The 25,182-nt window shown below is 35.8% G+C and overlaps 4 protein-coding genes across 11 annotated transcripts in view; 2 read left to right on the forward strand and 2 right to left on the reverse strand.

Moving 5' to 3' along the window:
* The window catches only part of LOC106108736, a 6,386-nt gene extending 2,915 nt beyond the window's left edge, over positions 1 to 3,471 (reverse strand). Inside the window, exons 1-4 of the mRNA XM_013289997.1 lie at positions 3,135 to 3,471; positions 2,836 to 3,010; positions 2,030 to 2,135; positions 1,366 to 1,666 (exon numbers count right to left, since the gene is read on the reverse strand). Of these exons, the coding sequence (XP_013145451.1) occupies positions 1,366 to 1,666; positions 2,030 to 2,135; positions 2,836 to 2,911 (483 nt within the window). The 5' untranslated portion in view covers positions 2,912 to 3,010; positions 3,135 to 3,471. The remainder of the gene's footprint in view (positions 1 to 1,365; positions 1,667 to 2,029; positions 2,136 to 2,835; positions 3,011 to 3,134) is intronic.
* A 532-nt stretch (positions 3,472 to 4,003) lies between these two features.
* LOC106108927 (SPRY domain-containing SOCS box protein 3-like) lies at positions 4,004 to 13,771 on the forward strand. 3 transcript variants are annotated; one of them, XM_013290285.1, is made up of 6 exons: positions 4,004 to 4,355; positions 4,663 to 4,853; positions 6,297 to 6,519; positions 8,159 to 8,389; positions 9,780 to 9,841; positions 13,494 to 13,771. In XM_013290285.1, the coding sequence occupies exons 1-6, from the start codon at positions 4,226 to 4,228 to the stop codon at positions 13,578 to 13,580; spliced, it is 924 nt and encodes a 307-aa protein (XP_013145739.1). In that variant the 5' UTR covers positions 4,004 to 4,225; the 3' UTR covers positions 13,581 to 13,771. The 3 variants fall into 3 exon arrangements, with proteins under 3 accessions (XP_013145739.1, XP_013145741.1, XP_013145740.1); XM_013290287.1 differs by having other exon boundaries at positions 13,501 to 13,771; XM_013290286.1 differs by lacking the exon at positions 13,494 to 13,771 and adding an exon at positions 12,008 to 13,004.
* An 849-nt stretch (positions 13,772 to 14,620) lies between these two features.
* Positions 14,621 to 21,947, forward strand: LOC106108908 (annexin B10). 6 transcript variants are annotated; one of them, XM_013290254.1, is made up of 9 exons: positions 14,621 to 14,660; positions 14,738 to 14,813; positions 15,533 to 15,709; positions 16,891 to 17,095; positions 17,264 to 17,343; positions 18,752 to 18,877; positions 19,298 to 19,430; positions 19,693 to 19,874; positions 21,304 to 21,943. In XM_013290254.1, the coding sequence occupies exons 2-9, from the start codon at positions 14,802 to 14,804 to the stop codon at positions 21,358 to 21,360; spliced, it is 972 nt and encodes a 323-aa protein (XP_013145708.1). In that variant the 5' UTR covers positions 14,621 to 14,660; positions 14,738 to 14,801; the 3' UTR covers positions 21,361 to 21,943. The 6 variants fall into 6 exon arrangements, with proteins under 6 accessions (XP_013145708.1, XP_013145706.1, XP_013145711.1 ...); XM_013290252.1 differs by lacking the exon at positions 19,693 to 19,874 and adding an exon at positions 20,054 to 20,235 and having other exon boundaries at positions 14,622 to 14,660; positions 21,301 to 21,947; XM_013290257.1 differs by having other exon boundaries at positions 14,622 to 14,660; positions 18,764 to 18,877.
* A 720-nt stretch (positions 21,948 to 22,667) lies between these two features.
* Positions 22,668 to 25,182, reverse strand: part of LOC106108906 (amyloid protein-binding protein 2) — a 35,652-nt gene continuing 33,137 nt past the window's right edge. The window contains exons 12-13 of the mRNA XM_013290249.1: positions 24,641 to 24,769; positions 22,668 to 23,983 (exon numbers count right to left, since the gene is read on the reverse strand). Coding sequence (XP_013145703.1) covers positions 23,886 to 23,983; positions 24,641 to 24,769 — 227 coding nt within the window. The 3' untranslated portion in view covers positions 22,668 to 23,885. The remainder of the gene's footprint in view (positions 23,984 to 24,640; positions 24,770 to 25,182) is intronic.

Below are 25,182 nucleotides of genomic sequence, written 5' to 3' on the forward strand. Positions count from 1 at the left end.
ACACTTCACTTTATATGACCTATGACACCTGCACATACACACACACACCACACTTCACTTTATATGACCTATGACACCTGCACATACACACTCTTCACTTTATACGAGCTATGTCATCTGAATCCGCCCAACTGGCGAAGAAGACGCACATAAAAAGGTTTTCCCTGACTATGGGTCTCCTCCACCAGCAAATCCATGTTTCCTTTGCATCCATTTTCTTATAAGAAAATAAAAGGGACTTAAGTTAGGCCTATGGCACCCTACTCATCAGGCTATACACGGAATTTCTCCCACTTCACGCCTATCTGTAAATGCCTCTTCAAGGTAAACAGTGGCAATTCAGACACAAAAAAATTACTTTGTAATCATGCTAGCACTTGACCAAAATACCACCCCCAGAAAGTGATGATGTAGTTAAAGATGGTTTACACTTGCTTAACAGCTGTTTACTCTTCTCTTAAAGCCCCCTTCATATTTAGATGTAATTTGTAATTTGACTTTAAACCAAACATGCTACAATAAGCTCAAGTACCAAAACCGGATAACTCACTTTTCTTTACAAAAATTATGCTAAGGAATGCTATCAACAACCTTATTTTTATGGATGGTTGGTACAGTACTCTTCCATTTTTTTTTTATTCCAGGTTGCAAACGAGCAAGCAGCCACCTGAATCCACCGAAATGGAAAGCGACCGCTGCCCATAAACATCCGCAATTGCAGATGCGTTGCCTACCCTAATTGACGGAGGAGGAGACGCACATAAAGAGGACATTTCCCCTTCCTATGCGTCTCCTTCACCGTCAAATCCATTCATGTCTAGCAGCTGTCATATCTGAATTCACACCCTTAAGCATATAATCTGCAACACAATCTATACTATTATAATAAAGCGTAAACACACACTTCTTTGTTGCCTAATGATGTCAGCAATTACAGCATATTTTTGAATAGTTCTTTTTGTAATAGAAAGCCCTACATTTACGTCATGCTTTAGGCCATATATTTTCACGCTATTAAACATAGGGGATTAATATTTTGGATAAAAACCCTAATGTGGGAAAGAGACCATAAGTTGCTGCCAACATCAAGAAAACAAAATTGCCATAGTAAGGTAATTGATATTTTGACATTTGCAATTGATTATTTGACACATGTAAACAATAATATAAAATTTTCATAACTTTATGCGGATGAAGTCGCAGGGAAACAGCTAGTACATACATATTTTCTCTGGTCTTCCTTCACTTTTGTAGCCATCCACATTCATTCAATTAAGTAATAACTTTATAATTTGCAATCATCTACCACATATGTGCTAAAGAAAACTTCATTGTCAAAGTAAACTGGAGATAATTGTGTTAAAAAAATTCATTAGTAAAAGACAAGAAATGACTTACATGTATATCAAAGTAATATTTAGCACCAGCTAAGAAGACCGTCGCCAGGGCGAACGATACTAGCATGCCAAACTTAAGGTGCGGCGCCATCATGGGTGAATTATGGAGCCCTAGGGCTGCCGTGCGAAGTAACGTGTCAGGGGTGACACTCCTCGCAGCCGCCAGGCTTGCGATCGTCGGCTGCGGGGGCTCCGGTGGTATTTCCACATACAAACTGGGCTCTTCATTCTGTCTGCGAGTAGAATGTACAGCTGGTAGTGGAGGAGGCCTGGAAAATGGAAGACAGTTTTTGTAAGTCTGCAAATTCACACACAAGTAACTGGCATAGTTACATGACAAATACTGGCTTGTGATAGTTACATCATAAGTGAAAACTTAAGCACAATATTTGATTTTGTAACAGCGATGTCCAAGTTGGGTGGAAAGAGAGAAAGGTGGAGTCGCGGGCGAAACCTAGTTAATAATAAATTGCAAATGATATGTCTTTCATTTTATAATCTTGTTGACATTTTACTGGTATTTGTGAACTCTTTACTAGTAGCGGGCATACCAGCTATTACCATGTTTTACTGGAATGTGTTTCCGCCTTTGTTAATTGAGATGTAAGATTTGCTTACAAATTGATACTAACGCATAATGCCTGAGTGGGCGATGAGGGCGGCGGGGTGCGCAGTCCACAGCGGCGAAGCGGTGCACGGGCGCCGCCATACCCTTGCGCCCACGCGCGCGCCCCACGCCTACACATACAAATTCAAATGTTGCACATAAATAGTAAATTCTTTACTATATACTTAATGATTATAGAATCATATTTCTCAATGTCATATTTCTCCTTAATTAGGTTAACCTGTATATAAGGAGCCAATGATTTCCCTAAAATGTGAATTTTGTACTTTAGGGCTACAGTACTTTGAACATTTCCTATAAATCCAATAAGAAACAATTGAAAGCAGATTGTAAATGTGTTTATACAAAAGTAACACTGCCTAGTTAATTTTTTTTTAAGTCAGAGTTTGTCTCGGTGAAAGCAACAAGGCAATTTTTCTATACATAGAACACTGCGAAGGGCCCTGACTATAGTACATTGGTGGTATTACCCCTTATCATTAGGAGTTGGTAATTATAAGTGTTTTTACTACGCAATAATCAGGTTAGAATTTAAGTTTCTTATAATTCTTAACACTGGTAAAATGTATTGTTTTTGGAAAGCAAGAAGGAATAGTAAGTTGAACAAAACTAGCAAAGGTATATGGAGAAGTTCCAGTATGCCTTTTATAGTCATTTACATGTAACTTGATCGAATATTTATCAAAATGAAATTACGAAGTTCATTGATGGTTTACAAATACGAAAGCGTAAGATTTAACTTACTAGAATCTAACAAGAAATAGTCTATCTGTTTTTTTTTTGTAGCATAATACATACTGTGAGTCTTACCAGCGGACAGTGAGGATGGTACCCGCTGCCGGCCGCTGTAGGCGCACTGACTACGTTTGTCTATCCAGAAATGCATCGGTGCTCGAGCGACCAAAGCGCGTCAATATCAGCCCTTTTCGAAGCAGTCAAACTTAGTGTACAAACACCATTTCCGACACTTCAATTTATTCAGACTCTGAAATCATTAATTTTGTATGTTTACACTGACAAAACATTAAAATTTTAATAGTTGTAATGGAAACTTGAATACTAACATTTTTCACGATTAATAAAATTAGCCTTATTCTAAAAGAAAGTACCTGTTTTATACAACGCTGGTTGACTTACGAGAAAAATCACGCTTTGAATTTGAATAATGCATTTCTTAAGCTTTTTTGCACATTATTAATAATATTTTTTTTAATTCTAGATTGAAACAAAAATGACAATTCTCCGTGGGCGGGGCGCCAGAGCAAAACAAGCAATAATACCAACTTAACAGAAAATTTCGCAAATCAATAAAACGGAATAGGTAACTCCAAGAAATTAAAAAGTCATGTTACCGATTGGAAAATAAAGCAATTATGGCGTCGATTTCAATGCTTTTGCTGATATCTATTATTACTCTAAAACGTTAACATAAAAGGCTTAATTCATAAAAATTAAGCCATGTAATAAAAAGTTATAGCCAAAACAAAACGTTGTTAAGACAACTGGACAATATACGTAAAGATCTAATGCGTGTTTCTTCATGTTTTTATGTTATTTTCATAAAAAACATTGAATGTTTGAATAATACACGAAGCAATGAAATGCATTTTTCCAACGAATTCCTTTATTTGTAATTTAAATCGAATCGATTGCGGGGTTTCAAATCGTCATTTCCGGAACTTTCCAGAAACAAGAGCACATTTTTTTTTCGTTCTGAAATCATTGATTTAAGTCCACTAAAATTAATTCCAAATAATTACAATATGTTTATTTTATGAAAGTAAATATTTAACCCGTGTCGTTAATCACATTAAACAGTACTTTTGTGACTATCTGCAATCAATAAACACAAATGTATTTAATTATTGTTTCGGCTTTGGCAACTGGTATGTTTGAAATGTATTTCCGAACGCTAATTTTAACAAGACTATAAAAACGGCGTATTGATTTTTCTCATCAGTCAGTTTCACTCATTCTCTTCGTTGGCTGTCGATTTATTTGATAAATTTCTGATGTTTTTTTTTTTGTCAAAGAAGTTTGTATAATCCTAAATCGTCGTGATTGAAATTTTTACTATTACGTACTCTTTATTTCGCCGTAGAATTAGTGTGAAAGTTATAAATGTTTTAAATATACTTCCGACGTATGGTACATTTTCTTCATGATTTTGTGATACAAAAGAAAGCCTTTTGTGATCAATATGCTATCACGAAATCCACAAAGTGGCGATGCGGACGAAGTTGCGCGTCCTTTTTGCCTATGTTGGGATAAGAAGGAACCCGTACAATGGAGAGAGTTAAGCAAATGTTCATGTGGCGAGGAAGAAGAAGGTAAGGAAGATTTTTCTATTGAACTGTTTAATTATTAAATGCGGTATTCATTATAAGAAAAAACACCGATTTATATTTAATTCATCTCACTGTTTTATCAATTTTCAGTCATTTTCAAGCTGTTTTTCATTCAGAAACCATCTTTTTTGTTGAACACAGCTAAAACTACCGATTTTCCTACTGATAAGCCATTCATATAGAGAAGCCTTAAAACTGCATGTTGCTGGAAAAAACAATTTTTTTTAAACACAATTTTACAACTACCCCACTATATTATCTTCCAATATTTAGACTAATTCTCTTTTAGTGTTTGAGTGGAAATGGAGTAACCCAGAAGCCAGAAGCCAAGTGGTGATGAGTGATGATGGAAAGCAGGTGACATTCCACCCATACTACAGTTCTGGTACAGCTGCGGTCCGTGGTGACACTCCACTGGTGCACAACAATCACTACTACTGGGAAGTAAAAATGCTGTCGGAGACCTACGGCACTGATATTGTAAGTACACATTTAACTCTTTTGTGCCTGATAGAAGCTGGAAATTAAAAAAAAATATAGGACAATATGGCTAGCGATTTCACTATTTTAGCTAAATCAGATGGCAAAAGATTTTTCTTTGCATTGGCATTGCATTTTAAATATTCCAACAAGATATGATTAAACTGACTGTGTAATCTGGGCTGCATTAATCTATTTAATGTCTAGCTTGTGACCAATAGCAGATAGAGGGGGGGGGGTCATGGGGGTCAAGACCCCTTCCTGAGCTGGTTCTGATCCTGAGCTGATAATATGTAAATATATTTTGTCAAGCTCGTGACTTGACCATGACTATGTGAACCCCCCCTCCCCTAGCGCCAATGCTGGATCCGCCCTTGATTGTGACATAGTAAATTGATCATTGACCTCCATCATCATCATCATCATCATCTCCTTATCCTACTCACATAGGGTCGGTGCAACAGGTTTTTGTCCTCCACATAACTCTATCATACGTCATCTCAGTCATCACTCCCTTTTGAACTATTAAGTCATATAAGATAAGTTACTTCTAGAATATCAACTAACTACCTAGGATTACATAAGATATAATTAAGACATTCAGATAATCTCAACAACATTGTTTATCAAGTGTTATTAAAAACAAAGATTTTCCTCTTTGGTATCAAATTAACCTATTATCTTCAAACAAATCAATTATAATGAAATTATTAATATGACCCATTAACCCATAGTATGGATGAAACAAATTTGATTGTTTACTGTTATTTTATTTAACAAAAGTTAAATAATAAATTAACAACAGGAACAGTCAGGAACAATATACTTGTACTTAATATATACTTAATGGATTAGGCAAATTACTTAATGTAAATTAATATACTTACATGCATAATAAGTAAGGAAGATAATGTAATACATTTTATTACACTGTCTTTTATTTTATTATTAGCTGTTTCTGTGCGGCTTCATCCGCATAAAATTATAAAGTACATATTTTATTGTTTACATTTGTGATATATTCAATTGCAAATGTCAAATTAAATGCACAAATGACAACCATGGCAACCTTGCTTCCTTCATGTTGGCAGCTGTTTATAGTTCTTTTCCCACATAAAGGTTTTTTCCAATTTATTTACCCCCTAAGTTTAATAGCGGGAAAATATGTAGCCTCAAGCATGTCATAAATGTAGGGCTTTTAATTAAAAAAAAGAATTATTCAGAAATATGCTGTGATTGCTGACATCTGAAGTAGTGTGTTTATGCTTTATTATATTTGTATTGAAGTATAGATAAACAAGAATTAGTATGTAATATCATAATGAAAAATAACTCTTGCCAACACTTCAGACCACACACACAAACTAGTTAAATTACCTATTTTCTAGTCCTAACACTGCGAATCTTTTTGACAAAGGAATTGAATGTAATTTTTGTTTGCAGATGGTGGGCATAGGTTCAGGCAAGGTGCCGGACTCCCAGTACACATTCACCTCCCTACTAGGCCAGGATTCGGAGTCATACGGGCTGTCGTACCTCGGTCCAGTGCGACATGACGCCGCGGAGGTGCGAGGTTCCGCCGGCTTCTGTCGCGGCAGCATCATCGGCGTCCGACTCGACATGTGGGCAGGAACTCTCGAGTTCTTCATCAATAGACGCCCTCAAGGTAAGTTATAAAAATTAGACATGATTACAGAAACTTTGATAAGGTAGTCCTAACCTTGTTAGGGATCACTTTTGTATTTCTATTAGCAGTGATTGCTATGTAAAGAGATTTCTAGGTTTTTTTCCCGTATTTATATATTATATATTTTGATATCAATTGGAATGATTTTTAGCAAATATTTTATGGGCTCTCAGGTTTTATGCGTTATATATTGCCCCTAAGTACTACCAGTAGGTACCGCTGTGCAGTAAGAAAAATCAATAGCCCACTCACCGACAAATTATAGTCATTTGCGGACCATATTCTGAGCTTATACGGACCACTAGTCAAAATTGTAGCGGCATTAAATGTGTTGAAACCATTGTTGTGCAGTGAAATATGAATATCCGCATGACAACGTACATATATCCAAATAAATACAAGTTGAACTTTGACTTAAATTGATTCACTATTAACGATAAGAGTGGCAATAACCCTTGCCAGACGGATCGTGCGGACCATCTCATGTATCACGTCTCAAACTACAAACATTTATTGTTTTATTCCGACTATCAAAATGATACAAGTGTGAACAAACGCGCCGACATCCGATTAGATACGGATTCTATATCGGACAAGTGGAAAACAGCTGTAACTTTCGACTTATCATTTTTGAACGTATCAGAGTAGGTGAAGGTAATCATATCAAATTGTTACCATTAAAAGATGCAACGCACATACGTCGCTTTTAATTTTAGCCAGGGGTCTACCACGAAAATTTAAGAGAGTAATGTAGTCGATAAAATGTTTGTGCTCGTTGTTTATTTAACTACTAAATACGGTAAATACGCAAATCATTTAGGATTATGTAGCAGTTACTATCAGTTTTAATTGACTCGAACAGATAGCGGAGTTGCGTAACTCGCAGGTCATACGTACAATCGAGGACGAATAAAGGGCATTGGACATTACGAATTTATTCATTTACATACCTATACTGTACGCTTCTAGCTATATTAGAAGTTTTCCCTTCTCTGTGTTACTTTTAATGCCATGGTCTAACCAGGCGAGGCAAACCGAGGAATTTAAAAAAAATGGTAGTGGCATAATGTGTAAAAAATATATCATGCACTTTAACAATTATGAATATAATAAATATTTATTAATTAATATTATGTTATTTTAATAAATAATTTTCTAAGACAAGAATATCGAGTAATTATAAATATCCTATTTGACGTCATCGTGTGCGATCGATTGGATTCTAGCAATATGTCACGTCGGTTACAACTTCATTCTAAGTTACATTTAATAGCGAAGTAATATTAAAATTCTTGATTTTAATCATATGTTTTCAACACATCTAGATATAGTTTTGTCTCAATCTAGAAAGGTTTTTCGTAGTTGAACGGAAACACTGTCTCCTAGGACTCAAGCAGGAAACATTTTGATGGGAATTTTGCTGCTCTTCATATCGTCGTATGGACTTTGTATAAAATTTAAGCAGCGCTTCTATCAGGCGTAAAACTTTATTACATTAATTAGTCGTTTATTATACTAATTTTACTAAAATTTCCATAAAAATATCTCATGATTGGTATTGATACCTCAATATGTTTTGTTCAGTGAAAACCTACGCTTATATATTTCGTATTACCAGGTGTATGTATCTACAACCTGCGTCGTCACGAAGCGCTGTTCCCGATGATCTGCTCGACGGCGGCGCAGTCTACAATGCGGCTGATCTATTCTGCCTCCTGGCGCGCCTCGCTGCTGGTGGAAGCCGCCAAGTCGCTGGCGTCCAGCACCACCTTGCGCCCAGATGTACATCTGCCCCCAGGACTATGGAACACCTTCAAGTCTCACTTCTGGCTGACGCTGCCCACTGAAGGTGAGATAGTGTATTTAAAAGAACTTTTTTTTTAAATAGTTCATTTTTCTTTCTTTTCATCATGGTTTATACCATTTACTTTCACTTAGGTATAACGTACAATACTAATATGGTAAATGCAAAAGTTTGTATGGATGTTTGTTAGAACCTTCTTACTAAAAGTACGGATCTCAGTTTGGCACAAACGTAGAGTCTTGAAGAACACAGGCTACTTACAATTTTTTTTAATTTCTTGTAGATGAACTTGTTGTTAAAATTAATATCTTAATACGCTTTTTTTGTGAACAATTGTCGAAAATAAATCTCTCCATTTCTTAGCCTGTTAGCCCGCGGTTACTAATCTTACTATCTTACTTCTTACTAATATTATAAATGCGAAAGTTTATATGGATGGATGGATGGATAGATGGATGTTTGTTAGAGTTTGTAGCCTAAACGACCGAACGGATCTCGATGAAATTTGGCATAGACGTAGAGGATAGTCTGGAAGAACACATAGGCTACTCACTTTCGTTTTTTTTAATTCCACGCGGACGGAGTCGCGGGCGAAAGCTAGTTAAAAATAATTAGTTATACCAAAACAAAATGAGATTACCAGTAAAACTCCACTGTTTACTGAGACCAAGCAACAGTTATCTGTGAACTCGATTGAATAAATTTATATACAGGAAATGTTTTTGTCTCTAGATAATTTGTTTAATCTCGATGACAAACAAAAACATTTTTTTTTGCTAATTGTATTATAATTAGGTTATAGCGACATATAGCCGTTAAAAGGAGCACAAAATCTTGCATTTATAAAAGAATGCTGGGTAAATGCTTCTAACAATTCACTATAAGCTTGAAGTTTATGCTTAAAACATCTGTCCTTTTCATATTGTTTGGTATGTAATTATTTTGTGGTTTTATACGATACTAGCTGTTCTCGTGCGACTTCATCCGTATTAAATTGTGAAAATATTTTTTTGTTTACATGTGTCAAATTATCAACAGCAAATGTTAAAATGACATGACGATGACAAAGCATGGCAAACTTGCTTTCTTGACGAACGACTTCTTTGCTTTTTTGGGAAAGATCCCACATTAGGGTTTTTATCCAAAATATTTACCCCCTAACTTTAATGGTGTGAAAATATATAGCCTAAAGCGTGACGTGTAAGGTTTTATATTAAAAAAAGTTATTCGAAAATATGCTGTAATTGCTGAGATCTTAGGCAACAAAGAAGTGTGTGTTAACGCTTTGTTATAATAGTATAGATATTTTTTGCATTTCATATAGTAGCTGTTCCCATGCGGCTTCATCTGCATGAAATTATCCTGGAATTTCGACTCTACAGAAGTAGGATGAGGAGATGATGATGATGATGAATTAGTTTTATGTTCATTTCAGTGTCCGGTGATAGGGAAAGCGAGACGTCGTCAACAAAGTCCGCGGAGAGTGCGTCCTCTGCGGTGAGTATTGTGTTAGCATTCCTAACTAAATTTATTGGAAAAATCGTTAACACTAACAGATTTTTTAAAGCATGTAGTTTTGGTATTTTCATTTAGCTTGCATAATAACACATTTTTTAATATTCCAGTGTCCAAATACTTGTAATTAAATTAAAACACCAACTTAATGGTTAACCTATTAATTCGATCATGCACAACTAATTAAAAAAAATTACTAAAGTAGGTTAGAGAAGAAAAGCGGGAGAGTTTTGATTTTAGTGTGTTGGTAACATTTATTGCTACAAAATCTCCGTGGAATTAACGTTTAGAGCTGCCGATTTTCGATCACTCGAAAGTTTGAATCCTGCCGCCACTACATAAATAAGACTTTTATTGCCACAAAAACAAGCTACAAATAAATTCTTACATACATACATCAACCTTAAAGCTAGTAAAAGAAAATGTGGCAAAAAGCGGCAAGCTCAGCTAATGCAGAGACTGCGCAGGCCGTTACTGCGCTGGTTTTCAGCTGGCCCCTTTACACACAAGTTGGGTGACTTCATATCATCATAACACGAGACTAGTACTTGGTGGGACTGGTACAAAAAATATAAGTAAACCAATAAAAATCTGATAATACATTTTAAACAATGTTTTTAAGGAAAAAATATGCTTTGTACAAGTATTTCGACATTGGTAACCTACATTGATATGTTATTTTGTAATATGTAGGCAGAAAGCTGGCGGTTTGCTAACAAAGGTGTGCTGTTGCGAAATTTAGATCATTCTTTTTTTTTACAACATTTTTTTTAAGTTTATTACTATCCAATTTTCTTAAAATCCGAAAAAAAAGTTTTGTAATGGTACATTTGTAAAGGTCACGTGACATTGGTGTCGCCAGTGCGGAAGTAGAGAGGAGATTTTAAAATTATTATATAAATTCTTTAAAGACCCAAAAAGACATGTTAAACATGACTCGTTAGTTTTTTTAGGCAATCTTTTTGAAATAAGAACGTGTAAATTTTTCCTTTTAGCGAACCCTTTGTCATCGACCACCCTCCCCAATATTGGATGGCGATATCCATGTCACGTGATTGTACGAAGTCTGTGGCGAAAGAAACGATATCAGAATAACAGAAAGTAAAATAATAACTAAAATTCAGTTTTGGGAAGTAATGTAAAAGTTAATATTGTTTTTTAGTTACATTGTTTTAAATTTTTAATGAGATATTTTTGAGCATTATTTGAATAATTGTATTTTCATGAAAAAAACATCGTAATAATTTGAGTGAAGATTGTCAATACACTTATTAATTTTTAAATTAAAACAAAGTATTGAGGTTTAAAGGTTAAAATAGAAAACCAATTGTCTCGATTTGTAACTTTCATGGTTTTTTTAAAGATTTCTAGCAACCTTACAAATAAACGCGGTATAAAGTTAATTTTAGGATAAACAGAGTATAAGAATGTTAGGACAAATTTCGCTTATACTCAGTTTTCCAGTTTACTAAGTCCAAGGTATGTTGCACGTAAAAAAAAAATGTGGTTTTCTCCATGTTATTAACTTTCAAACATTCGTTAATTTTCATTATTCCTTTACACTTTACATACCGAGGGTTCATTTATTGGTACACTTATATGGTCGACGCTAGCACATTATCTAGGGGAAGGGACCGATGATGGAAGGATATACTTATCAAGGTGATCCAATTTTTTAAAATTAAAAATTAAGAAGTCATTTTTTAATTTTCTGTGCTGTCTCGAGGAATTGTGAACATCTCACAATCGACTTTATCGAGGAGGGAAACTTCCCCCCCCCCTCCCCCCGTCTTTGGCGCCACTCCTGACCCATATACTTCATACTAATATTATAAATACGAAAGTTTAGATGGATGGATGTTTGTTAGAGTTTGTAGCCTAAACGGATGAATAGATTTCGGTGAAATTTGGCATAGACGTAGTAGATAGTCTGGAAGAACACATACTCAGTTTTGATTTTTTTAATTCCAGTCAGGCGGAGTCGCTTGCAAAAGCCAGTTACAATAATATTTTTAATAAAATGACTATACAAGCAATATATTCCAATGTTTGTGACCATTACCATTTGACGTGAATTACATTGCAAAATATTTTTTCAATTAGTGTTTGTGAAATGTTTTGCAATGTAACCCTGGCGTGTGTCTCCAGGGGCGGGTGGGGCGCGTGCGCCGGCGCAACTGGCTGATGCTGCCGCGCACTACGCCCTTCATGCGCCAGATATTATTATGACATCGACCCAACGCGGCGCAGCACTCCTTCATCAGGCAGCAGCTGTTGTACGGAGAGATTGCCTGGCAGGTCAACACGAATGCGTTTGAAGAGTGAACAGACCTCTTCATATATTGCTCTTCGGTCTAATTCAGAGCTTCCCAAATTTTTTTCGCCATGTTTTTCCGTGTTGGGTAGACCCCCTATTTACCTGATATTTATTTCCTGTAAATTTCTAACTGTAGTGAGGTTGTTTAAAGTAAAAACACATGTTAATTTATACATTTATTAATTGAATTTAAATTAAATCTACTCAAAATAAATAATGTATATGTTTTGATTTTATAAGATAGTACGATGTAACTAAATATGTACTATCAGTGGATGTGTTGAGATCCACTATCAAGGATCCCCATTTTCATTTCATGGGCCTCAGTTTTTTTTCGCTGACGTAGACCCTTTGCAAGTTGTCATAGACCCCTAGGGGTCGATATAGACCTCTGGGAATCACTGGTCTCATTTAATCTGCTATAGACTTAAAGGTCGCAACATATATATCTGTGTAGTGTTTAGGACTTGTCGTTTATCTTATTAGTGATTATCTAAATGTGACTATTTACTAAACTATCTTAATCTTTAAAGTTAAGTGTCAGTTTCCTAGCGATTTTAAAAATAAACTAGATTAGATTAAGCATATAGGTACTTTTGTCGCTTTTCGAATATTTTAAACTGCTGTGGTTTATTCATACCAATATATATTCCGTAGTGCGATAGTCTTTAGTGAAAATTATCTCTTTAAACTTCTAAACCCATACAATGTTAATCGACGTATTATTTATTACCTTGTATGTTTAAATTATGAACCATGTGGATGTAATTCAATATGTAATTTCGATGTAACTTTCAATATGTAGATTAAAATTTAAAAAAATGTAAATGACATCTTTTATTTATGAGCAAAATTCCTTTGGAGGGTACTAGGTAAATCCTAACACAAATATCTAATAAGAACTTATGTTATTGTTAATATAATCTAACCAGGATTATAAACACTTTCATAATATGAGAAAAACATGAAACTTATTCCTATGCACAAATTAGAACTCGTTCTGTAATTTTTTACACAATAACACATTACATTTCAAAACTTACAACGACCCTAGAGAGTCTTCAAATGTAAAATAGATTTTTGGAGAAACGCGAATGCTTTCTGCCTACACTAATTCTTTAACCAGCTATGCGATAAGCTTGCGTTCATTGTAAATATAGTTTCTCATAACACATTCATACATCTTATGTACTATAAAATTTGGTACATATTTTAGTATAAAAGCTAAAAGACACCATACATTTATTTACAGTATCTGTGATAACATTTTGTTATCTGTGGCAAGTAGTATTTTATACTCTGTACGACTTTTTTCAGCTGTCAGAAGTCTTCAGCAGCCAGTACATGAATGGTTTCTACGTGGACAACGTGGAGAAGGATTACCGTATTGTCGTGTGGCAATGAAAACACAATATAGATAAATAAACGTAGTGTTCATTAATACTGTCGTTATAAGAATTATTTAGATTTAGAGACCAATCTATACTTAGTGACGTAGACTGTTATGCCGAGGCTACCCGGTTAAATCGACTAGTTAATGGGAAATTAATAGTCGTTCAAAAATTTAAAAGTTTTTATTACAGTTAGTATAAAAGCCATTCTGTATCGTTAGATGTATTTCATTATTTTTAATAAGTCCCTGTGACGTCATCGATCTTAGATCTCATGTTTCGGTAAAAGTATAGTAGAATGTCCATAGTGCCACTTTGTAGAAATGCTATTGCCTATGGCTCTACTGTTGACATAAAAGGTAGTGGTCGATTTATACCAGACTTAGTGTTATTGATAGTTATTGAGTATTTTAATAAGACATATTTTTAATTGTATAGTAGTTTCACTTAGTAGTGAATATATTTTCTTTAATTAATGCAATATTCACAATTATTGTATACTTTTAGAAAAGTATTATTGTTAGTTAAAGATAAGAAAAAGCTGAAAGACATTAACGATTATAATTGTAAGCATATGTGATTTTTTTTAATCTTATAGTAATTAAAAGTGAACAATAATTATTTTTTGGTAGAACTTATATCTGATTTTTTATATTTTTTGACTAATTCAAAAGTGTGTCAAATGCATTACGGGGTTCAAAACAAATTAACAACAATGTACTATGTAGATACAATAATTTTGATTAATGTTATATGCAGTCTTAATTCGCATCTCAAGATATTTAACAAGATTTTGATAAATCTAGGAATGGGTATTAGGATTACATTATTGTGCTTAAGAAATAAAACAAATAAAAACTAAGAAGTGTTTAATTCCTAGTTTAATCCAAAAATTAATTTTTAAGTTCCTCGATCCTTGAGCATTATGGAAGTCTTTCAATATAGAATTAACGAGAGAAAGTGTGAAAGTGCGTAAAGTAAAACTACCATTTTTGTAGTAGTAGTAGAAATGTAAGCAACACTAAGTGAGAAACGTCACGAGCTTTTGATCAACTTGTCAATGTCAGTTTACGTCATACCGCGGATCTGTGAAGTTCGTGTACATCTTAAGATTTTAATTCTTGTTTTTTTTTGTTAAATAAATCCCTTAATACGCACGCTTTCTTACAGTTCCGTAATTTCGTCGACAGTTTAAAAGTTGTTAAACGAAATATTCCAATTGGAGAAATCAAAGATGACTGGCCATGTAAGTATGTCGCATCTTTTTAATTAATTGGTACTTATGAGTAAGGGACGCTCACTTTTTCTGGGCGGGTCCCTAAGGGATTAAAATAATTATTTTCTTTTAAATGTAGGAGCCATTTTTAATGATAGTTATTACCACTATTATAAAAGATCAATATTTCCGTATTAGAAAGTACGATTTGTCAGGCCAAAAGACATCGTTTTTTTCTTTTTAAAATAAGTAGAGCGTGAGAGATGTCGGACGCGACAATTTCTTATAAGAATTTTGGACAACGTCAAGAAATTGGTCACCCCAGGTGTTGATGGAATAAGAAGTAAAAAAAGACCTTATGTTAACCTAAGTCCGCGGCTGGGTTAGCCTAAGGTCTTTTTTACACGGGATTGACGAAAGTTGAGACATTTTTTGGTGGAGGCCAAGGTCCATATATTCACTTCGTTAGACTAGTTAGTAACAAATTAATTATTTTTCTATGAAAATATAAATTGTTTTGTGTATTTTATACTCTTATCAGTATTGTCATTGATCTAAATAATGCTAATCATGCATATTATATCATACTTTGTATGACATATGTATCAAAGATACACTATGTTTGATAATATTTAATGTTTGACCCATATTGACTATGGCCTAGTCACCTTTACTTAGGGTAGGCTCGTGAGTCCCTCTGTGGGGACATAAAGTGAGCTCATGGTGATGATAATGATATCCTGTGTCAGCGTGAACCAACTGTAGTGGGAGTCCCCAACTTCAATGCAATGGAGGATGCTGCCGCTCTGCGTGCTGCTATGAAAGGCTTTGGTACTGACGAGCAGGCTATAATTGACATCCTGACGTCACGCTCCAATGCCCAACGCCAGGCTATCTCGCAAGCCTTCACACATGAATATGGCAGGGTATGACTTACATATTGAATTTTTAGACAACTTATTTAATTGATACTGTCGCTTTAAACTCAGAGCAACACATCTCGTCAGGACTCAGGTTGCGCGCCAATCTAGCCATACTTCTAGTGACATTGACAGCTGTCAGCTAGGGATGTGACTTTTATGCCGATAATCTAGAGTTGCGCCAATTCTATTGCATGGTACTAATTTTGTTCCTAACATTATAAAGCATGTAACATGTTTGCACTTCCAAGATAACTATAAGTGATCAATCATCTACATACACTTACTTACCTTATCAAAGATATTTTGCTTCATACATTCAATGTAACATAAGTTATGAGTGTTTAATTACTTTGTTAAACTACAGTAGAGCAGTTTTTTTATAATCTTAAATATGTAATGAATTTTCCTGCTGCTTTTATAACAATAAATAGATTTATATACGTACCGTTAATATTTGATACGAAATTTCAATTTTTATTTAATGCTGGTTGCTCGCGACTTCGTCCGCGTGTAATTAAAAAATAATAAAAAAATATAGCCTATGTTACTCACAGATAATATCTATTCATTTAGTGAAAGAATTTTCAAAATCTGCCAAATAGTTTGTGTGAATAAAATACATACAAAAATCGATATGGGCTAATGAATGCTTTTTGGGTCATTGGGTCAATGTAAAGGTGTGTAAAATGGCGCGAACTTCTGCGCATCGAACCACGCCTATTAAAAACAAAATATAGTTTTAATATACCAATATATTATTATGGAAATAGTTTTGTATATAGACTTGGTATTTGTAATGTGTGAATATCATTAGTTACACTGATGTTGGACAAAGACAGCTGTATTGAATCATGGTTTGAGGAAATTACTGTGAAAACTTGTTTGTTATGACTCATTTCAATTACACACCATTATAAAACTGAAGGTCGGAAGGTTGTAATGGTTTCTATATGAAATATATAACTCAAGTTCATTTTTTATATAGTTTTTTACAAAATTCTTTACTCCAGATTAACATAAAATCTACTATAGTAGAGTGCAAATGTGTTTTTTTTTATTTTTCAAACCTTTAAATGTTTTTATTGATAGGTATATATAGCCATAAAAATTCCTAAGCCATAAAGCTTCTTTAATTGCTGTATTAATTTATATTAACTGTAAGGTTTTTACATCTGTTAATCCAGGATTTAATAGAGGACCTGAAGTCAGAGTTAGGTGGTCACTTTGAAGATGTGATTGTGGCGCTGATGTTGCCTCCTGAGGAATACCTTTGCAAAGAGCTGAACAAGTGCATGGAAGGGCTCGGTACTGATGAGAGTGTCCTCATTGAGATACTCTGCACTCGTACCAAGAAGGAGATCGCTGACATCGTGCAAGCGTATGAGAGATGTAAGTGATGAATTTTTTATAAAAAATTTATATTCTGCCATAAACAAAGGGTCAATCAGACTGGTGTAATATGGATTGGTTCGACATTAACTTATTATTCTTTGAGATATGTACAGATTGTATCATGTTTTCCTATAGTTTAAGAATTTTGTATTAAATTTGTGTCAGTATACGACCGGCCGCTGGCGGAGCACATGTGCTCGGAGACGTCGGGCGACTTCCGCCGCCTTCTCACACTCATCGTCACCGTAAGTATCTGGTCCACCGCGCTGTACGTCACCGTGACGTCAGCAGTGACAACTCATGTTATTGTGACTATAATGTACACTCGCGGAAATCCGCGGTGTTCCACTTAAGAAAAATTGCCTTGTTCATTGCAACGAGGCAAACTCTGTGTAACTACTTAGATTTTTTTTTTCATAGTTTATGTATTAGTAAAAGTATTAAGTTTATAGAAGCAGTTATCGCCAATTAACTGCTATGGCAGTTTGCCGAAATTTTATGTCTTTGTAATAAATTTAAGCTACTTATAAATAAATAAAAAAAGATAACAGTGAGTACAAACGAAGGAATAATAATAAAAAGAAAATACCTGTATAACGCTAATCGACTTTTTTTCGTGCTGACATGTATGAGCTGCGTTGTGTTGGTTTTTGTTCCGCATCTCCTTTCAAAATGTTCAAATGATTGTAGCTTTTAAAGTGGAACACTGCCAGTTTTCCTGACTGTACTTGTGTGCACGAATGTGTTTCAGTTGGAATCCGTTTGATTTAGTTTTATATAAATATTATTTGTAACTAAACTCCAATAACACAAACTAACCGTATTAAGATGTTGCTTGTGCATTGATTTTCTTTGCAAATTAACATGAATGGATGTGTTAAATAAATCTCTTTGGATTGTCTAAAAGTTTTAATAAATTAAAATAAATTCGATTCACAACTTATTTTATGATTGTGTTAGTGTGTGTTGGTGTTTGAGAATAATGATTGACGTTTCACAAACTTTACTTTGCTTTTGCTGGGAAATTGCATCGCCCTCGTCCTTCGTACACCCACTACAACGATAAACTTGCAGAAATTTAATGAATTTAGTATTACTAGCAGGTTTGGGCTGAATTTTTACCCATTTAGCAGGTTATATGGGTCAGGTTAACACCCTTATATAAGACTTAATTAGACCTGTGGTGACCTTTTTTGTCCCTAACGGCGCTAGTTAAATGTACTATCACGGAAATCCGCGGTGATTCAAACAGAAATTGCCTCTTTCCAAACAAGAGCGCTAATACGTAGCCTAATAGATCTCACTAGGTAGCAATGAGTTGCACAAACGACGGAATAAATAAATAAATAAATGATAAACACTTTATTAATAAAATCTGTTATACAATAATACTTGGAGCTCTGCTTCCGTTTTTAGATAATTAAAAGGACTAGCCGTGTCCTGACCGATCTTTTTCGTATAGAAATTTACTACGTTCTTATTTTCGTATTGGTTATTACTTCGCGTCGTTTGAGTAGATGAGTTTTAAACGTCTGTAGTTTTTAGGGTGTCCCGTTGAAGGAGAGACCTTTAGTGGGCAATCGTGTGAGTGGTGTAGTAGTGGTGTGTATGGTGTGGGGGGGGGGGGTAGTGCAGTACGAGGTGTGTATGTAGCGGGCCCCGCAGGGCGCACGCGATGAGGAGGCGGGCGTGGACGCGGCGCGCGCGGCCGACAGCGCACAGCAGCTGTACGACGCGGGCGAGGCTAAGTGGGGCACTGATGAAGAAGTTTTTAACAAGGTGAGTTGTTAGTATACACTTTCTTTACTTGTGTGTAAAAGATAAACAATTTCAACTTAGGGTCCTTCAAGAGGCGAGCATTTTTACAATGTTTTAGGTCAACCGGTCTACTGCAATCCATCTTTATTTCCTTTGGTGTTGCTCCATGGGCGTCCTTTGTCCCGTGTTTTTTTTTTTAAAAAAAAACTTGTAGTATAAAATTATAAATTTCTTGTAACCTCACTAGATGTTAGCACCTTATAATCTCGGAATTGGGCGATTTAAGCTAGTTAACTTAGTTTTCAATACATTTGTATATTTCATATAAATACATGCATACTTACGTCGACAATGCAGCAAACGGAATATGTTTTACGTTACTTAATTAATGTTTTTATAGAATTTTACACTATAGATAGATTTTAAAATGTTATGATGCAGATCTTAGCACACGAGAGCTTCGCGCAGCTGCGGCTGATCTTCGAGGAGTACAAGAACCTAGCGGGCCGCACCATCGAGCAGGCCATCAAGGCGGAGGTGGACGGCGAGCTGAAGGACGCGTACTCTGCCATCGGTCAGTATACTATTGTAATAATTGATTACTATTTAAAGATGGACTTTTTTTTCAATTTTTACTGCATATTTTGTTGAAAAATATCATATGTTCGAAAAATATCACGTTACAGTGATAAACTGTTTAGAGAAGAACTGATTAGACCCAAAAGTTTTATTGATGAGTATTATTTTAGCAAAAATTGTGTAGTTTTTCGTATAGCGCGGTTTTAGCGGGGTTTTAGCAGCGATGCGAGTAGGGCCCGCGAACTAACGTGTTCCAGTGGAGTGCGTGCAGAGCGCGCCGGCGTGGTTCGCGCGGCGCCTGCGCGGCGCCATGCAGGGGCTCGGCACCGACGACACCACGCTCATACGCGTGCTGGTCAGCCGCGCCGAGCTGGACCTCGCCGCCGTCAAGCGGGAGTACGAGGCCCTGTACGACAAGACCCTCGAGAGTGAGATCAGGGTACGTGTGCTCGGCTCCAGTTATACTGGATAAACGCCGATCGGTGACGGCATACGGTACAGTGTCGGTAGCGCAGCTCAGGTACGTGTCAACAGGTCTAGCTGGAGTGGTCGGCGCGGCTGCAGTATAAAGGTCTCCGTGAGCGTAGTGCGGGTATGTAGCGGTGGGTCTTGTTACAGTGGAGTGTGTGGAGAACGCGGCGGCGTGGTTCGCGGCGCGCCTGCGCGGGGCCACGCAGGGCGCGGGTACGGACGACGGCTGCCTGGTGCGCGTGCTCGCGAGCCGCGCTGAAATAGACCTTGGAAATATAAAGAAAGAGTACGAGAGACTCTATGATAAGACGCTGCAGAGTGATTTAGAGGTTTGTATTCTGGTTCTGACGTATCCCATGTGACGTCACGATGTACAATCAGGGAATTTAGCGGTGTTCCAACTTAAAAGTTGTCGTTTGTACGTTTCGTATGCATATAGAGACGTCCCGGGACAATAAACAATAGAACGCAACTTTTAAATGAGTCTACGAAATAAATTCGATCAGTGGCACACGGTTAATTATTTTTTATTGGTATTCTATTGACATAACTTTCTTTTGCTTAATTATTTTGTAATTAGAATCGGAGTCTATCTCGTTACAACGAACAAGGAAATTTTTCTGTAAGTGGAACACCGCGGGTTTTCTCGACTGTACATCTTGAATTTGGCAGAAAAACTGGTAATGTCACAAAAAATATTGTGGGATACGTTGTATATTGATTATTTCAATCACAAAGTACTGGCGACGGAAGGAATATTTTGTTGAAATTAAAAACTATAGGTACAAATTCCTTTCTTCGCCCGTCTCAAGAGCACATAACAGCATGAAAGTAAGGATACTTCTCTGAATAACGCTTTGTTACTTTGATGTTCTTATTGTGTGTATTAACAATACATTGGTGTTCGCATCGCGGCCGGTGGCGGGACAGCAGGTAAGGTTTATACAAAATTTTATATTTTAAGCAGAGTACAGTGATAGTAATAGGTCTAGTTACTGATTCAAAGTTAACTTGAAAACAGGGCTATGTTCGAAATCTCGATTACTCAAGGAAATAAACTCAAAATATGTCGGCAATTAAATTATGATTTAAGAATTCTAAAAGCACTTTCTACGTCGCAAGAATTGCGCTTTTATATTACTATGTAATATGCTAAAGTAAATAACACAACTACCATCCAAAGTGAAGCTTAAAATAAGTTTACCTAAATGTTACGTGATTTCAAATCAAAAATCAAAAACACTTTGGAAGGTAGAAATAAATTCCAAATTACTAATGATGCCGCTTTTCCTTCACGCTGTCGCATGACTCACGGCGCTTGGCCTGTCGCCTGTCACCTGTCATGACAACCTGTCGCCTGTCACCTGTCAATAACGTGTTATGACGGCGCGCAGCAGGGCGAGACCTCGGGAGACTACAAGCGCGCGCTCGTGGCTCTGCTCGGCCCGGCGTAAGATGACCTCAATCAGCCGAAAATAGAAGAAATTCTATAGAAATACGCGTCTGATAGATTTATTATGCGAGCAGCTTGTTTACGCAGCTTAGATATACAAATACCCACCATTTCGTCCTTGTAACAGACTAAATAATAAAGTAAATAAAAATTGTTAAGAATATTTATGAAAGATCTGAAAAGTATATCGTTTTTATTAAAAGATTTTATTCGAGTCAATTATAAAAATGATCACATTATTTGTTACATTTTTGTAGAAAATAAATAAGAAATTATGTACCTAAAATTAACATTTTGTTTACCTAGTTATGAATACATCGCAAACCAGTGCCTTCATTTTGAATGTAATTTTTTCAGTTGTATAAACAATAAACATTACACTAAGCGCCCATTTAATTTCAGTTAGTAATTTAAGAAATACTTTTTGATATAGAAAAGTGCTATTTATGTTAATTTTTATGCAAATAAGTTAAGTGTAATTTGGAAAATGTTAGCATTCCAATATTCTCAATTCATATTTGCAATTGGCTTATTACTGCTTTTGTTGCCTAAAGTAAAATTTATTTTAAATAAAATGTTTTAACAATATTTATTTGTTTCATATCTCTCCTTCCGATCCCTTGCTCACTTGCTTAGGAACCAGTTAAGAAAAAAGAAAGTGGAAGAAAATCCCCCCTTTCACAACTTGTAACCAAACAACGAAAAAATCTTTATTCTAACTGCTAAGGTTAGAAAAAAGATTTTTTATGATTAGGAAAAAGAAACATGGGTTGAAGCACTTGACTTGTAATCTTTTTTTATAAGAAAAGGGGAAAACTAGCGGGTTCAAACCCCGGCATGTACCATGTGATTTTCGAATTTCATATGTACATCATTTACCCGAAGTTTCTAAGGTGAAGTAAAGCATCTTGATGCAATCTACACATATCGGCAAAGAAATTCAAAGATGTGTGTGAAGTCAACCAATGTTTTTTTACTTTTTAATTTTGCTCAATTGAAGTCGCGAGCAACAGTTATTTGGTATAATTGTCTTAAAACAATAGTACACCCGACACCCGGCATATTGACGTCAATATAGCGGGTTCTGGCGACGACACTTTTTATTATTGAGCGAGGTATTAAATAGTACATTATAGGTACATTTGTTGGTAAGTGGCATAATTTAATTCGTTAGGATACATCCGCCATTTCGACTCTCAGAGACGACAAGGATAGGCTCGAAACCTCTCAATGGGGACATAGTCGGGAAATTATATCGGTGATGTTAGTTGGGAAAGGGAAAAAAGTTCCAAAATAAAACTTCATATATGGACGTGAAACGTTTATTATCTCACGAACCTAACAGCCATTCATAACTGCTAACATTGTATACGTGCTTTTGCACGCAAAGTCAAAAATACTTGCAAATACGATGTCAAAGCTGAGTGAAACCTCCGAACATCGAATAAAAGGCGTTACAACTATACATTAAAGATTAAAATGCAGTGCAATCATTGTCGAATACTCCAACTTAAGTACATCAATTTACTAATTGGTACAAACGAGGCACTGCATCGAAAGATATTCGCAAACAAAACAAAAAAAAACATTCATATACATCTCAAAGTTCTCACTACATTGCACTTAGTACATAGAATACGGAAGCGGTCATAATTTTAATAAACTTTACATCACTAATAAAGGAACACAAGACATCGGCAGAGCAAAGTAAACACATGCACAATTTATACAATCTATGTTTCAAAAAAAATATATACACGATCACAGCGTCTATGGATTCCTCATTTTGTGATGTTCTGTCCATTTAATCTGTATGATAAATATAATTACATGTTAACCAATATAGCATAAATATATAAAACAATTTGTAAAAGAGATCAGATAAATAGATGACTGAAGTTTCTTATCACATACATGCAAATGGCTAATTTCCCACAGGTCAAAATCACACTAACAATAAAATTGTGCAAAATCTCTACGTACATTTAAAATCAATTCTAATTACATGATTACACTCGCGTCTATATATTGAGTCATCGAATAACTGGCAACCCTAAATTGCATTTACAATTTCCTCACAGACATATAAAGCTGTCATTTTAAACATTGAGTATAAATAATTCTTTTCTCTAACTTTTACGTCATGAATTTCCCCCCAAAATTACAAGCATTGTCAGATTAAAAATTAAAATCAACGACATCGATTCTCATTGTTAAAAGCGAATAATAATTAAAAATTCGTTTTATATGCATAAAAAAATCTATATACAAGAAGAATAGTTGAGTTTTCTCATAAAGGGGTACATTTCGGGGTTGGTTGTTTTGACATAGAATTCCCTGGACACAAGGTCATCCCAGCAGCAACGTAGAAGGAACCGCACACTTTTAACCAATCTTCGTATAATTTCATAAATGCCTTCTGATGTAAAGTATCGGGGCATTTCTGGCGTGGGGCTGTGGGGCTGTGGGGCTGTGGGGCTGTGGGGCTGTGGGGCGGGGGCTGTGGGGCGGGTGCGGGGGCGCTGCTCACTGTATGTCGAGCCTGGCGCACAGTTCCCGCAGCGGCAGCACCTGCTCGTCGTTGAGCGCCGGCTGCTGCTCCGTCTTTGATTGCTCGCGCAGTTCTGAACATACAAAATAAATCATATACTAATTATAAATACGAAAGTTTACATGGATGGATGAATTTCGATGACATTTGGCATAGATGTAGAGGATAATCTAGAAAACACATAGGTTACTCGTTTTTGTTTTTTTAATTCCAAGCAGACGGAATCGCGGGCAAAAACTTAAATAAACAAAAACCTCTTTATTGTCATGCTAATACATTTAGATATGTAAACTTCATACATACTATGAAATTAATTAAATTCATCAAAATAGTTAAATACTAACACAAAGTCATTAAGTAAGACCTACAATGTAGATTTTATCCAAATATTGCAGTTTATTTGCTTAGTCTTATTCCCAACCGTTACCCCGCTCTATCCCCACGTGAGAATAAAAAGTTTCATCTGTTCCGCCCTTTAGTCCCACTACCACCAATAAGGTGACAGATGGAACCGTTGTGAAATAAGTTCCAACCGTCCCCTCGTCGCAAAAGGTGGGAAGGATGAAACTTTTTATTCTTATCTGTTCTGACATGGGGACAAAGCGGTGTTACGGTTGGGAATAATCCTTTGCTTATACACCCATCAAATCTTGGACTCTGACCACTAGTTTTATAACAATGGGCTCGTTTACAACGGTGTCATGTGTGTCATGTGTCACGTGTCACGTACCATGCCACCGCTGCAGCAGCGCGCTGTAGTGCTCGGCGCGCTCGTGCCGCTTCAGCTGCGTGCAGACGTGCACCAGCCCGCGGTAGTCGTACTCCAGCCCCGAGTACCGCTCGCCGAACAACTTTAGACCTGAACAGATAAATAAATTACCTATAAATCTACACAAAAATCCGTTTTACACAACACTGTACCCTTTCAACTGTTATTTGTAAGAGCATATCAATAGAAATATATAAATTGAATCAAATTGGACCAGAACATTAATTTATCTGTATATTGAATGTATACTCTAGTCCGTTGGTCGTGAGTTTTTTAAGGGGATTGAAGAGGCGAGACATCTGTCCTTGGAGACTTAAAAATGCAAAATACTAGCTGTTGCCTGCGACTTGGTCCACGTGAAATAGTAAAAATAAATAACTTATGTCACTGATAACTTAGCTTTTTAACGGTGAAAGAATTTTTGAGATCCGTCATAGTTTTTGAGTTATTTCAATACATACAAAAATACAAATCTATCCTTTTTATAATGTTATAGATATACC

The sequence above is a fragment of the Papilio polytes genome, unplaced genomic scaffold, assembly GCF_000836215.1.
Source record: "Papilio polytes unplaced genomic scaffold, Ppol_1.0 DF821400.1, whole genome shotgun sequence".
Taxonomy (NCBI): Eukaryota; Metazoa; Arthropoda; class Insecta; order Lepidoptera; family Papilionidae; genus Papilio; species Papilio polytes.